The 15,717-nt window shown below is 38.6% G+C and overlaps 1 protein-coding gene across 5 annotated transcripts in view; it reads right to left on the bottom strand.

Annotated features, from left to right (window-relative positions):
- Nucleotides 1-1,848: 1,848 nt before the first annotated feature.
- LOC127649102 (enhancer of polycomb homolog 1-like) overlaps nucleotides 1,849-15,717 on the bottom strand; it is a 48,382-nt gene continuing 34,513 nt past the window's right edge. For 2 of the 5 annotated variants that reach the window (XM_052134032.1, XM_052134031.1), the window contains 12 exons: nucleotides 15,264-15,409; nucleotides 11,587-11,793; nucleotides 11,329-11,477; nucleotides 10,287-10,431; nucleotides 9,007-9,162; nucleotides 8,683-8,772; nucleotides 8,422-8,570; nucleotides 7,249-7,598; nucleotides 5,966-6,087; nucleotides 4,546-4,678; nucleotides 4,103-4,412; nucleotides 1,851-3,243 (listed from right to left, as the gene is read on the bottom strand). In XM_052134032.1, the coding sequence (XP_051989992.1) occupies nucleotides 3,171-3,243; nucleotides 4,103-4,412; nucleotides 4,546-4,678; nucleotides 5,966-6,087; nucleotides 7,249-7,598; nucleotides 8,422-8,570; nucleotides 8,683-8,772; nucleotides 9,007-9,162; nucleotides 10,287-10,431; nucleotides 11,329-11,477; nucleotides 11,587-11,793; nucleotides 15,264-15,409 (2,030 nt within the window). In that variant the 3' untranslated portion in view covers nucleotides 1,851-3,170. Of the gene's footprint in view, nucleotides 3,244-4,102; nucleotides 4,413-4,545; nucleotides 4,679-5,965; nucleotides 6,088-7,248; nucleotides 7,599-8,421; nucleotides 8,571-8,682; nucleotides 8,773-9,006; nucleotides 9,163-10,286; nucleotides 10,432-11,328; nucleotides 11,478-11,586; nucleotides 11,794-15,263; nucleotides 15,410-15,717 lie in introns of all 5 variants that reach the window. The other 3 variants (XM_052134033.1, XM_052134034.1, XM_052134030.1) reach the window with 2 other exon arrangements.

The following is a 15,717-nucleotide window of genomic DNA, read 5'->3' as shown; positions in this document are numbered from 1 at the left end:
ACATAGGGGGAACAGACTTCGACAAAGGGGAAACAGGGGGAACATAGAGGGAACAGACTTCGACAAAGGGGAAACATAGGGGAACAGACTTCGACAAAGGGGAAACATAGGGGGAACAGACTTCGACAATGGGGGAACAGACTTCGACAATGGGGAAACATAGAGGGAACAGACTTCAACACTAACCATAAGGGGAAACATGGGGCGAACAGACTTTGACATAGAGGGAACAGACTTCAACACTAACCATAAAGGGAAACATAGGGGGAACAGACTTCAACAATGGGGAAACATAGAGGGAACAGACTTAACACTAACCATAAAGGGAAACATACATAGAGGGAACAGACTTCAACACTAACCATAAGGGGAAACATGGGGCGAACAGACTTTGACACTAACCATAAGGGGAAACAGACATACTGTTCCCCCTATGTATAATGTTTGTAGGCAATGTCCGAATGGAAAATGCACATCTCTGCGGCTGTGATGCTGGTAGGCTACTTGACTACAATAATGGACAATTTAACTCTTGAGTCATGCTTAGACTAAAAATAGAAATTAGCAGAAACAATGTGCCGCCTTTTTTGCGCTTTAATTTTGATATCATATTTCGCTCTTTATTAATAAAATACTAAACACACTAACCTGAGGATTGATTGATGTATGCAGACATGAATTCAGACCACAGACCTACAAGATCACGCCCACCGTGCGCAAATTAGCGATCTCGCCTAGGGCGCCAAAATGGTAAGATGCCCTGTTGCAGAGGTAGAAGTTTGTCAGGATGTCTGAGCCTCCGCAACCTTGTCTGTATTAGGGACCAGGTGAGGCCATCGGAGACGCGTACGCCGAGAACCTCATAGCTTTGGACCCTTTCACAGTAAGTCTCTCCTGTGATCCACAATCCTTTCCTTTGCTGACATTCAGGGAGAGGTTATTGACATTATTGTTAATGTTAGCTCTTAATACGTTCAAATAATAAAAGCAATTAAAATACTCCACAGAACATCGTCAAAACGGATATTACGAACACGGAGTTTAATTCTTAATTTAGTCCAACAATACAACCATTAATTGTAGATTTAAAATATCAGCATTACCATAGAAAATAGTGGCAAGCAGCCAGTCAACATCTAGAGCGCGATGTTTAGAAGCGCCCCATCAGAAACAACCGGGCAGATATGAAGCGAACTATCTGCACATACATGGGAATGGACACATTGTGCTTGGGCCCGTCTTCGCTGCTTGCAGCTATATTTTTATTTGATGGTAACTGTGTGAGGTGATTGTGTCTTCTATGTTATATGCTTATTGTTTTTCATAACTTTGGTTTACGGTGTAGTAAAGGGTGTAAGGGCTTTATAAATAAATTAGACTTGATTGCTCCAGATTATGGATGCAACTTATTTAAAAATTTGAAAGCAGGGTCTCTGGATAATCATTATACTTAAAAAAATATATATTTCTGAGGTTCTGGAACAAACTACACCAGATGTAACAGTTATTCAAGCTTATCTTTCCTACCTATAAAGGGATCAAACAGCTGCGTTCACACTGTCAGCGACAAGCACTGACAAAACGACCTCATCTCGTTAATTTACAATGAGGGCTGGCGACTTCCGGTCGCCGTCGTTCATGTTGCCGGAAGTCGCCAGCCCTCATTGTAAATTAACGAGATGAGGTCGTTTAGTCGCTGGCAGCGAAGGCAACAGAGGTGAATCTGAAATCCAGTAATAGAGTTGGCCGTACATCAAACTATATTACTTATTTACCTAAAACACTGAGATCAGAGGAACTTTTTCAAAAAGTCTACAACAATAAACAACATTTTCAGCTGGGATAGGAAATAATTATTTTAACATCGAAACAAAAGATATTTTGATCCACAGGTGCCTGTGCAGAAGTTTGCTTAAAACTGTTAAAAGAAAAATAAAAAAGCTGTAGAAATTCACACACGTCAAAGACAAATGACTAACTGTGCTGGTCAAACACTTAATGCCCTGGGTTTATTAAAAAAAAATTCATATAAGTTTGTTTTTTTTAATTATTCATTCTTCCAGGTGGGACATAAAAAACAAACAAACAAAAAAAAAAAACACCTCAGATGGATGATGCCATTGGAACGGGCATTCAGATTGTGGTACATACAAACAACAACTACGAGTAGCCTTGTGAGGTACCGTCCTCTTCACAGAAGAGAGCTCATGCTGGCACCACTGGAAGGGCACCACCATAAAGTCTTACAGGAAACAAAGTTATTTGTGTTCATTATCCTTATTTTCATATAAAGTGGAATGCTGATGGAAAAAAAACAAAAAAAACCACGTACTGAGATGACACTGTAGTCCTCTTCCCTTATGAATGTGTTACACACAGAAACTCGCTGCTCAGCACAGGGGACATACAATCAGTCATCATAAGAGGTAATGAAAATAAACCTATTTTCTAGAGCTTTACAAACTCCTAAATGAAACAAAAGGGGCTATCAGATTCTGATTAAAAAAAAAGTTGTTTTTTTAGAAATCATACAAAAGCAGCATTGATAAAAAACAAAATAAAAAATAGTGCTTGAGTGGAGTGAGAGCAGCCACATGAGAAAGAGACAGTGAGTGAGAGAAACCCCTGCTGCTTTTTCCAACAAGAGATGTTCACATAAAACTGTTAACTACACTCGCAGACACACGGCACAGAAACCCAGGAGGTTACAGTGTATTAAAAATAAGAATTTATGAAAAAACTAAATTGTAAACACCTCACAATAAATAGATAAAAACAGCAGGTTTTGCACCATGCATGTGACATACACTCACACAAACAGCTAACATTCACAATCTCTTACACACACACACACACACACAATGCAAAATTCAGATTCTTTTCCCCAAGTGTAAAACATCACAAATGAACAATTTCTGTATTCAAGTAATGTTATATACAAGGGGTGTATTACAAATATGTATGTACATAGAATAATTTTTGTATTTCATAATTTACAGATGTTGATATCTTATTAAAAGTAACAAAAACATATTGGGAAAAAAAAAAAAAAAAGAGCATTGCAATTAAGTCCCAACGGCTGCCATGGAGAAACAGCGTCGCTACGATGCATAGCACCTAAAGGAGACGCCTCGATTGAAGGGTGGTGTGAGAAAGTTCAAGGGGCGGGGCTACGTAACCTCCATGGCGACTGTGTTGTCTGTAAGACTGTTTAAGGGAGGTTTTTCTTGATCGTGATTTTCCCTGCAAGACAAACCGGATTAATTAACATTTTCCAAACAAATCAGGTGACCTCAAATTCAATCTATTAATTTGGTAAACTGGTAAATTACACAAAAAAGGCAAATAAAACTATCACACTACAAAACTCTTTTTGTGTAGTAATCCACAACAGCATGACACAGATGATGTCGAAAGAGGCTTTGAAAAACAAACAAAAAAAAACCATTCACAACCATTTACTTCTACATGACATTTTCTATTGAAACAGGATATTTAAAGCGAAAAACGTAGGGTAGGACTTGAATCGTAAAAAGTAGCCAGTGGTTGAAGGTAGGGCTGGGCGATATGGCTACAAAAATGTTATCTAATATTTCTCAATCTATTAGTAACATCTGAAATATTTAATTGAGAATATTGCATTTGAAATTGCATTGTTTTATTTTTTATGTCAGAGCAGAGGAACCATCAATTAAACCAAACAGCCATTGTAATTCAGAATTCAACATGCATTAAATAAAAATCTAGCAAATGATAAAAGGAAACAGCACTTTTAATGCAAAAATAACTATCCCACCACTAAGTACATTGCATATGAGGTTAAAATGCATTGGAGAATTTATAATCTATAACACAATCTAATTTCATAAATTAGGGTGTCAGATCAGCAGTCACTCACAAATAATTTTCCACATTCATACGGTTATTTTAACTCGCATATGCAAGTAAAATACTCGCACTGTAGAGCCCTGAATGTACCAATTAATCATTGCTAAAAAGACCAAGAATGTATATCAAGTAAAAAGGACCTTTTTTTTATTTTATGTTAACTACGATTCAACCTGGAATATTCTTTTTACACCACACAAATACTCAATCTCACCTAAGCCCCATGTCGAGGGTAGCTGACCCGGTGGTGACCTTCGGGATGGGTCTGTTAGCATTGGCAGCAAGTTTTAGGGCAGAGGTGGGAACAGTGAGCAGCTGTTGCACACTCAAGGTGCCTGCTGGTGAGGGAACGCTCACTCTCACAGCCCCGCCCATCAGTGCTTGAGCAGGGGCAGGGCCGGTCGTGCTGACATGATGATTGGTCGAGGAGGTTCCGTTGTTAGTGGTGGCAGAAGGGGAGGTAGGGCCAGCAGACGGATGGATGGACACTGCAGAGCTTGTGTAATGTAAGCCCTTATATACACCTGCAAAGTATATATATATATATAAAACTTTAGGAGCTCTTATAATTCATGTATAATATACATTTGATGTGTGCTGAATGAGATAAAAAATAAATCAAATACTACGCAGTGTACAGTTTTTTGGGAGACTAACCAGAAGCAGAGACGACTCCATTGACACCAACTCCCTCCTCTTTACTTTTTAGTGCCATCAGCTGGTCAGGGGACACCAGCGCAGATGCAGCAAACTGAGCGCTGGCAGCGTCTATCGTCTTTGACACTATACTCTGAAGAAAGAAAAAAATATTAATTCCAATCTGACTGCTCTGTATGCTTTGTGGTATAAATTTAGTAGGTTCACCCACAACTGAGTAGTGCTGCAGGAAACATGGCAAGTCTTTCAAGAAATACAAATTCCAACTCAACTTAAGACATGGTCATACAGTTTTATGACATTGTAACCAGGAAAACCAAATGTCTTCACACGCATTTAGGAATTCTCATTTTCCATGACTAGAAATACCACACTACAAATTAGTAAAAGTGTTTTTATTTTTTTTTTTATGGGTGGGCTCCCTCTTTTCTAGACATAGTGAACAGGCTATACCACCTCTTTAAATCGCCTGGGAAATATTCCACATTGTTAACCCCGACAACATCCCTACCCCATTTAAATATCCAAAACAAATTAGACCCACTTTATCATTTCATAGGAATTAGAACGTGAATGGCATCTGCAATGGTGAGTGTAGTTATGGCAGAAACAAAGCTTTCCAAAACTTAAATTGAACCAATTGCTTCGGAAAATTATTCACTGTTTTGAAGCTCTTTGAAACACTGCATGTGGAGGATATCTGCTGGCCACATGCGTGTAAATGCAATGGAAAGGCTCTAGTCAAATGCAGCTACACTGAGACAATCTATTGGAAATTATTTACTGCACTGTACATCATAGTTATCTACAAAATCCTGGAATAAAACAGATCAATCTATGCCAAATATGTTGACCTTCATATGCAAGTTTGCCTGCCTTTTTATGATCACTATTTAAAATTTATACCAAAAAATAAAATTGATCCATTCATAAAAATGTTTTTGAAAAAGAAATAAATTGCTTTAAATATCACAAAATATCTGTCTCTTTCAAATTTATCCAAGCACAACATTTAGATTTTTTTTTTCCTTTTAGGAACAACTCAAGGTGATCCAGGGAAATTAAAATGACGGAATTCAGCAACTCTTCTTTGAATCAGCCTGATTTTATAGACCTCAGTAATTTCTAAACTGCCTCGAGATCAGTACTGCCTGCATTTTACACATATTCAGGGTTTCACTTTGGGATCAACTGTATGACGTAACTAAACCTTGTTAGATGAACTCGTGTGACTTAGCCAGTTTGACACATACTCTGAAGCATTGGTTCAAAACAAAGGTTTTGAAGCTTCATGAGGCATGTTTTGAAAGCACCCATCACAAGGTGAGCTGTGACCGTTGTTTTGGAAGGTTGATGCAACTGAGCACATAATCTTTCCCATTAAAAGGACAAGGGTGATATTTTTGTACAGAACACTCACCTGTGGGTTGTGTGTGACTGCTGTGCTGCCGGTCTGCAGCTGTAGTTGGACCTGTTCAAGTTGTTGTTTCTGCATCAGTGCGAGCTGCTCCTGGTGTTGCTGGTACTGCTCCGCATTGAAAGCTGCAGGAGCACACAGATAGGGAAAAGGTCAGTCACAATATTAACTTCACAGCAGTTACTTAAACTGTTAACTGTACTGAACACTTCTACTTGATTACGTAATGATGCCATTGTCTACAAAAACAAAGTAGGTATATGATGCCTGAGTCATGTGCAAATAAATTTGAATTTTTTTGATACATGAGAGGTATCATACACCGTCATTGACTACATTTTAGTTTAAATAGACGACAGAAAGCGGGTTATTGTGAGAAAGCAGCGATCCCCTTTAAATGTACTGTATAAGTGCTGCTCCTTACTCCTGTATACATGCGGCTCAGTCAGTAAGCAGCTTTCTTCAAAGCCATGTAATTTCCCAGCAAAGCTTGTGTAAATAACATATGTGGCATCAATGGAAGACTTTTGCAATTATATTAACCATTGCTTCGCTTCATTTCATTTCCAGATATTCCTGAGTTGTTGCCAGGTTTGTTTCCTTAAATTTCTATCGTAACCTGCAGTGGAATTGCGCTGCAATACGTGTGCTTGCCGTTCACGTCAAAATCTGGGATTCCCCCAATGTTCAAACGCATATAAACAAATATAAGGGATAGTTGATATTTTACATTGGTGTGTAAAAAATGGGTATAGATTATAGTGTATGTGCTTTTTCCCTAATATACTCCCATAAATGTTGAATTCTTTCCGCTGTTTACACTTGGGCTCCATCCTATGACGTTAAATATCTGGTCTGTTCATGGACACGCATGTTTAACAGCTTTCTCTTACATGACAAATGTCTTGTATGCATGACACCACTTTTTCTTAAGTTATCATTGTATTTAAATATTCCTTTCTTTTTTTCCCTTCTGCAAAAGTCATAAACATTTGGACTATACTCAAATCATTTAGAAATAATCAGGGCTCCCACTTGGTTTTGAGCTTTCCTCAACAAGCCACACCATTTGAGGTATCATTTATGTCCACAACATAAATTAAAAGCTACGCTCTGAGGATTAATAATACTTGGCAACAGAGATTTAAACAAACCCCCAACTCAATGTATGAGTATTTGTAATAGCAATGCTTGCCTTCGCATGCACCACCAACACAGATGTCTTACTAACACAGATGGAAACAAGGAGCTATTCAAAGTAATAGTATGGCATCAGGAGAACTCACCTGGTGCAGGTGGTCGGGTGGAGACGGGGCCTCCCCGTCTTCGAAGCGTGCTGATTGGGCGGATGAGGAAGCCACGATGGGGTCTCCTTGCGGACCAGTGCTCAGGATTGTCGGGGTCGTCTGGCGGTGCCGTCCGAGGCTTGAAATGCCTCCAGCGACAGGCTTTGATGTTGAGCAGGAGTTGTGTGAGGTCAAGTGGAGATGAGGAGGGGGCAGAGGTATCTGTGCTGGTTTGTGAGGTATCCGTGCTGGGCTGCGGGCTGGGAGACAGTGAAGGGAACACGGGGGAATCCGGGTCCAGCCCATGATACACAGAATCCCAATCAGAGTGGGCTCGGTCCAATAACACCCTTTACACAGACACGAGAGAGGGGAAGAAATAATCAATTCAGCTTCGAGTATCAGATTTAATATTTTAACACTTTCCAACCTTTATATACTCTTAAACTATTTATAATGCATTCATAAAGCCTCATACAATATGGTACTTGTGGTAATTTTTTACAAGGTTTATTATGAGAACATGCAAAAATATAATACTTAACGTATTCTTTAACTCTTTCCCCGCCAGCGTTTTTAAAAAAAGTTGCCAGCCACCGCCACGGTTTTTGACGATTTTCGCTAAACTTTAATGGCCCGCAGAATATTTTCTTCCATGAATATATGAAGATGCTATATATCAAAATAAAGATCTGGGCCTCTGCTTTTAGGCAAAAAACCAATTTTATTTTATCTTCATTTGTTCTTTTTTTATTGCCACTTGAACAGAGGTAGGTTTTGTCAAAAACAACATTTCGGACAAAAAGCTGAGAAAAAGGCATTTTTATCAAACAAGTGCTTTAGTATTAGTATGGTGTTCCACTTCACTTTTGAGACGATCGCAGTCTGTTTCTTTGATCAAAGAGTTGCGTACTCTTTCAAAACATGCACGCGGGTCTTCCTTACCGTATACCACCTAAAACACGGATACCCGGAAAATTCCGTGTTTGGCAGGGAATCGTTTTTTCATAAAACCCGGAAAATTCTGTGTTTGGCGGGGAAAGAGTTAAAGTTACCATGAACAGATATCAATGCCAAACTTCAAGTGTTGTGTTAAAATGCATTATACCCTTAACCATGAATGGTTAACTTTTATAATTACTGGTTCCAAAAAGGGCAAGGGGCTTAACACACCTGCCCCCTCTGCCTACTCGCCGCCGTGCCAATCCCAGGCATCGCCGTGGCACCGTGAGCATGGTGAGAGAATAGCGATACCGCACATCTCCTATCCCACCCTCCGTTGGGTCTGCCCAGGGCCAATCCCCTGTGCTTCCTGAATGCACCTGAGAAAGAAAGAGACAGTAATTTACTAATCACATACTAGATGCAGAAATACATTGGATGACACAACATCTCTGCTCTATTTAATGTGAATGAGGATGGTGTAGAACTTACAGCATGATACTGACAGCCTGTTCTCCTCCGGAAAGCAAACACACCATCTGGATCATTCTCCTCCTCAACCTCTGAAGAACCAGAGAACATCTGAAGGTGTGAAAAAGAGCGAGACATACAGAGTTAAGCAATTCATGTGAATCCTCAATTTCTGCTTAGTGATTTTGTGTCAACATGAAACTGCATTAAAAACCCATTTTTCTTCCATAATGTGATCCACTTCAAAGTGGAAGTAGTTAGGAGGTGACTTAACACAGAGAATTAAATGTGGGCGATAAAAGCATTTTCTTTGAAATAACGGCTAACATTTCATGTTGTGTGTACCTGGGAGGGTTCGTCATCTGAGCTTGGAAAGTCATACTGATTGAGGTCTTTAGCATTAAAAACAGCCAGTCCTGAGTGGGCGGAGCCTGCCAAGGGCAACGGCTTTGCCTTCTTCTCATACTTCCTCTTCTGCCGTACAACCTCTGGCTTATCCACCTACAGCCACACAACAGATTCAAAACACACATTTGAAAATTGCAGTAGAGAGAAATATTATGACTAGGGCTGCAACTAACGATTATTTTGATAATCGATTAATCTTTGAATATGTATTCAATTAATTGGACAAATAACAAAATTTGCTGTATATTAGTAAAATGTTATTTTTTTATGAAACAGAAATGAGAGGGTGTAAGGATTTGGTTTGGTTTACTGTACGATTCTATACCTCACAAAACTTTGAACAAAGCCTGATTAGTAAAGGAAAGGAAATTAACTGTTAAAGTGTAAAATTTGGGGCAGCTGTAGCTCAGGTGGTAGAGCGGGTTGTTCACTAATCGCGCAGAGTTTGTGGTTCAAATCCCAGCCCCCACGACTCCACATGCCGAAGTGTCCAAGACACTGAACCCCAAGTTACTCCCAATGGCAGGCTAGTGCCTTGCATGAGTGTGAATGAGACGCAGTGTAAAGCGCTTTGAATACTGCTAAGGTTAAAAAGGCGCTATATAATTGCAGACCATTTACCATTTAAAATGATTTATCAGGGATGGAACTAAAGAAAAAAAAGCCCAGCAGAGGGCAATTGTGACACCAGAATAGAAATATTAATAATTCTGCCAAGCTGAAAAATAAATAATTATGTTAGATACATATGCTTGTACACGGTCACTGATTACAAACATTAAGTATATTAAATTATTATATTTTTTAAAACCATATTGTCACTGATTACGTTTCTGAAGTATTCTTTTCAAAAATAAAATAAGGGTAGTGCACGATTATCCAGTAAAATAAATTTGCCATAGCATAAATTCAAAGGTGAAATCAGACATTACATTTGGCACTATCATAACTATCAAATATCAGGACCCGTAGCATTATCATACATTATATTAAGTATTATAGACTGTTTAACATGAATTAATCATGCAACACATTTTCACTGGGCTTTAAAGCGTCATCACTGGCAGAGCTGGATGCATACGTCTAATCGATAATGAAATTCATTGTCGATGAATTTTTTATGATCAATAATTATCATTAGTTGTTGCAGCCCCAATTCTGATGGCTAAAAAGAAGCCACTCCCACCAGACATACACAGATCAGAGCATATGTGTACCTTGCTCTTGTAGTCCCGGTCATGCTCTGTGTGTCTGTACTGGGTGCTGTTGGTGATTGGTATCAGCGGGATGACCGGCTTCTCCAGAGCTCTCTGAGCCAGAACCTCTGCCATCACCTCCCCTCCAAAATCAGACATACTGTTCCTGAAACATACAAATCATGGCCTCAGACTCCTGTGTGAATAAACCTAATACAGATTTACAGGGTTCCAACACCTTAAGAGCCATGAACTTCAAAGACTTTTAACCCCTTGTACTTTGGTGCATTTTTGGGCTGCAGCCTGTAATTTTAACAGTCAAATTTAAAATCCCACAATTCTGTGACTAACTACCAAAAATTCTTATTTTTCAGAATTTGTCAAGCAAGCTTTTCCAGCTGGAGAGCATATTTTGTTCTACACATCGAAGATATAGCATTGAATTATTCAGCCATGCAAGCTCAAAGACAAATGACAAATCAGCTGCATAGAGTTTAAGGGGTTAAATTGTGTTTAGTGGATAAGGATTTTTGATAAGCATTTTATAGAGTTTTTACTCTGAGCAATTTAAGAAATGTTTTTAAATTTAACATTACATTTATATGTCCATGACTTTAAGATTTAACATTTTATTTCATTACTTTTTCTAGGACTGGGATTTAAGACACCATGAAATTAAACTTGGAGCTTTGTGGCTTTTAGGCCATGTCTATTAGCTTTAAAGTCATCAACCTAAGCGGATAATGATAGTTAAAATGTACAGTCTCTCAGTAAAAATGGACCAAAAATACAGACGACTCATCCTATACTAAACACATGCGTCCAATCGTATGCATTCTAAAATGTGCTCCAATATCACCTGCACCAAACTAGCAAATAACAAATCATGGTTCATGGCTAGGACATCAACAAAAGGTAATTGGATATTTAAAAAAGGTGGGAGGAGACCTTCAATATATTGGGAAAACCTCTGCACTTGTCAAGCATTTTATGTGGGCTTTAAAATAGATATTTCAGGAATATAACTGGGAGCAAGTAGAGCAGGTACATTATGTGGGTGTACCTCTTCTCTACGATCTCAAGCGTGAGGTGCAGCAACTCTCTTTTGCTCTTCTCTCGCCTCTTGATCATCTCCAGGATTGTAACTGCTCGGCTCAGGTCCCTACGGAGCTTCAGCATCTTCTCGTAAGAAGCTTCATCATTCTTCCGATTCTGAAGGTGAGAGGAAGATAACTCATCTGCAAACGTTTTCTCCTGTTACTCCGCAAGTAGGGCCAATACACAGATGTGCGGCACTTCCTGTTGAGCATTGCTTTCTTACCTTTCTGGTCTGCATCTTCTCCGTCCTGCGTCTGAAGGCAATGTAGGGGTCACTAGTGCTGGAGCTGTCACGCTTCTCCTGTTTGACAACAGGGATGAAAGTGCCACTCTGACAGACTTTCCTTTTCATGCTCCAGTACTCAAACACCTCCTTTATCAATTCATCATCCTCCTTCAACAAGAGCTTGGCCTCCTGCAGAGACACCGGCTGACAGACAGAGTGAGAGAGAAATTTTGAAGGTTAGCAATTGTTGGAAAGACAAAAAACAACAACATAAAATCAGAAAGGAATGATTCAGTCTTTTAGAAAGCATAAAAAAATGTAATGTTAATTAACAGTTTTTTTTCAAACAATATTTCTCAATTCACCCAAAAACATTTGAACAGAGAAAATGTATATTATACATTTAGGCTGGCAGTAGATTTTGTACCCAACACAATAGAGCTAAAAACAAGCCATCAATGTTGCAAGCAAAATAACAGGATGACCCATATAATCGATCTATTACACATCAACCTTCGCCATGTCCTTACAGAAAAAGGTAAAAAAAAAAAAAACACTTTAAAATGTTAAAAGTAAATACAGAACAGTGAAAAATGTGAACCGTTACACCACTATGCAGTACCTCAGTTAAAGAGAAACACTTTACACCATTGACCCTGAAGACCATCAGGAGAATGATGATGATGCCCATCACAATCATCAGTTGTCAACTCCTATCTCGCCGATATTCAGACCTTTTTACATTTATTTTTTATTATTATTGTCATCAGCCGATAAATTATCCAGTTTGGCTGTTTTATCTTGAGGGCACCAAAAATCGCCTACTTGCATGTGAAGTGACAGAGATATGTAAACTACCAGTCACTGTTCGTTTTGTTGTTACGTGCCATCATGTTACTACAATAATAGACATAAATGTGCAACACGGTGCCATTTAAGCAATCCGCATTTCAGAGCTGCAGCAGATGTGTTTGAGCTCATAATGTTAAAGTGCTCTCCTGTTTCATTCTCCCTCGCTCTCTTCAACAGTTCCTTGTAACATTTAACTGTCTTGTCTAATGATAAAAAGGCAAATATCAAACTAACTATTCATGCCACATGTTTACTATAGCTTATTCCGTCAGCAGTGAGGGATTCACATGTGATAAATGTATGGAATTAGTCAGGCTGATGGACAAGGTTAATGAGTTAGAGACCAGCATCTGAACGCTCCTGGAGACCAGTGAGAAAGAGAAGCTGGTAGATACTGTTTCGGATGCGGGTAGTACAGTGAGCAACACATACTTTGGTTCAGGCTAATGAGCCCTCGCAGGGTGGTCTCAGCAGCATACTTGCTCAGCAAAGTGACACCTTCCCGTTCCTCTTAATGTTTTGAATCAATTCTCCCCACACAGTGATGTACCAGCTAAGTATAATTTTGAAAGAGGCTTGGTCATAGGTGATTCTATTGTAAGGAACGTGGCAATAGACACCAGCCACCATTAAATGCATTTCGGCTGACAGTGTCTGACATCAGATAAAAGGTACAACTGCTGGCTAAAGCTAAAAGTAGATTTTTTTTTTTTTAATTGTTATTCAGGTTGGCACAAACAATGTCAACAAACATCTTGTTCCAGGAGAATTGGCTAAATATAGACAGATTTCAAATCTACCATTATGCCGAAAACACTAGAAAAGGTTGTGTCCTCCCAATTATGCCAATTTCTACAGAGAAATAGAATATATATGAACATTTTCAGTCAGGATTTAGGCCACACCACAGTACAGAGACTTCACGTAGAGTTACTAATGACTTGCTCTTATCATCTTATCAATTTTTTTACTCTTGATGGATATACTTTTACATTGTCTTCAACATTGAAGAAATTAGGTGTTATATTTGATGCCAATGTCATTTGAATATCAACTTTCCAATGTTTGTAGAACAGCATTCTTCCACCTAATAAATATTGCTTGTTATGACACATGCTGTCTGTTGCTGATGTTGAAAAACTCATTCAATGAGTTCATTGAATATCAAGACTAGATTATTGTAATGCATTACTGGGAGGATGTCAAGGAAGTTCAATAAATATACTTCAATTGGTTCAAAACGCAGCAGCCAGAGTGCTGACTAGAACCAAGAAATATGATCATATTAGCCCCATTTTATTGTTGTTACATTGGCTACCTGTTAAATGTAATCATTTTAAAATTCTGTTAACTACATACAAAGCTTTGAATGGTCTAGCTCCACAGTACTTAAGTGACCTTCTACCATGCTATATTCCATCATGTCCATTACGATTGCAAAACTCTGGCCTGTTAATAGTTCCTAGAATATCCAAATCCACAAAAGGAGGTAGATCCTTATCCTATTTGGCTCCTAAACTATGGAATAGTCTCCCCAACACTGTTTGGGATGCAGACACACTCACTCAGTTTAAGTCTAGACAAAAGACTTGTCCATTTAGCCAGACATACACCTAATTTATCCTTCACCAGACAATTATGCTGCTTTAGTTAGGTCTGCCAGAACCTGAAACTTTGATTATTTGATCCATAACTCTACAAAAAAAAAGAAAAGAAAAAAGGCATCTATGCTAATATTATTCTATTTGTTTCCATTTCTCAACCTCGGGATTCCTATCTCGAGGTCACCAGAACCGGCCAGATCGAGCTCCATTCCTGCTTGGTATCGGACTCCACTGCTATGTGTGTCTGAGTGATGACTAAATGCAGCCGGTGCCAGCAAGACCTCACTTCAGTCTAGTACGATGGACTTCAGAGGATGAACTGATGCCCACTCCAACCATAAGACATGGGATACTTCACACTTTTGCAAAACACAAAATTTACATCACTGCAAATACTTTTGGCCATGGCTGTACACTCTTAAAATGGAATACAGACTATCAATAAATTGACAACAAAAGCCTTCATCAAAAGGTGCCAACTAACAAAAGGACAATAAATCTATATGAATTTCTGCAGTTAATCCAGAATGAACTTTAAAAGACATTAGTCATTAATCTTACAGTTCTTACAAAATCTTTGTTTAAACACTGGCCCTTAACACTTACTTATATTAATGATTTTAAACCATAAGTAAAATTGTCATTATATGAATGCTGTTAGCCAGAGGGGAACTGGCCACCACAGTGACCCCGTTTTATCCCAATCTTATTTTTCTCCATTAATCAACATTTTATGGAGTTTTGTGTTCTTTGTCACAGTTGTGTTCTTTGCCACATTTGAGTTTCTAAATACAATTATTTAAATTATAATACACACTTCATAATCATATTTAAATCAAACTACACAATAACTACTCTAATGCATGATTTTCAGTAAAGCTGCTTTGAAACTATGCGTGTAGCGAAAGGCACTATACAAATAATAATGACTTGACGACGAAACAGAAATCTGAAGAAACTGCTATCAAGCATTTAAAATACAATATTCTTTTTTTTATTTTGTATGAAATAGTGTAAATATATAGCTAAATAGGAGTTGTTTTTATATAGTACTATTATATTAAATGTTATCTACTATATTAAATTATATGATATAATCATATTGGTTGATCACTAATCATCATACCTCAAAAACCAAATGCCACACATTTTGTACATTTGTCCCTTCAAGAATATAGACAATCCTGACTATACCCCGCGCTTTCCCGCCTCTGGTACCTGCTTTCCACTGCCTTTCTCCAGTCGGTCAATCATTTCTTCAAACTGCAGGGCTCCCACGTCCATCCTTTTCTTCAGCTTATTTACAAATGTGTCGTCATCAGAGTCCAGATCAAAATCTGGCTGCTCCGTGTCCAGACTGAACGCTACAGACAGTAAGAGAGAATTTATTGGAGAAACAGAGTGAGAAGTAGAGTCACTCAACTGCAAGCATTTGCCACAACTGTAAAATTTATATAAGCAAACTATGAAAATTCTAAATGGCCACATTCCTTGGCCAAAAGTTAAGCTAACAAACACAATGTCCCAACCAGATGAGACGCAGTGATGCCCATTAAAAAATGGCTTGTTTTTGTACCAACCAGCCACGAACGCGACACGGCATTCCACCTTTGAACTGGTTTTGATTTCACTGCTGTCACCCCGGGCTGTACATTCACAAATATAAATTTCT

This window comes from Xyrauchen texanus, chromosome 9, assembly GCF_025860055.1.
Source record: "Xyrauchen texanus isolate HMW12.3.18 chromosome 9, RBS_HiC_50CHRs, whole genome shotgun sequence".
In the NCBI taxonomy this organism is placed as follows: Eukaryota; Metazoa; Chordata; class Actinopteri; order Cypriniformes; family Catostomidae; genus Xyrauchen; species Xyrauchen texanus.
This window is presented reverse-complemented; position numbering and strand designations above follow the sequence as displayed.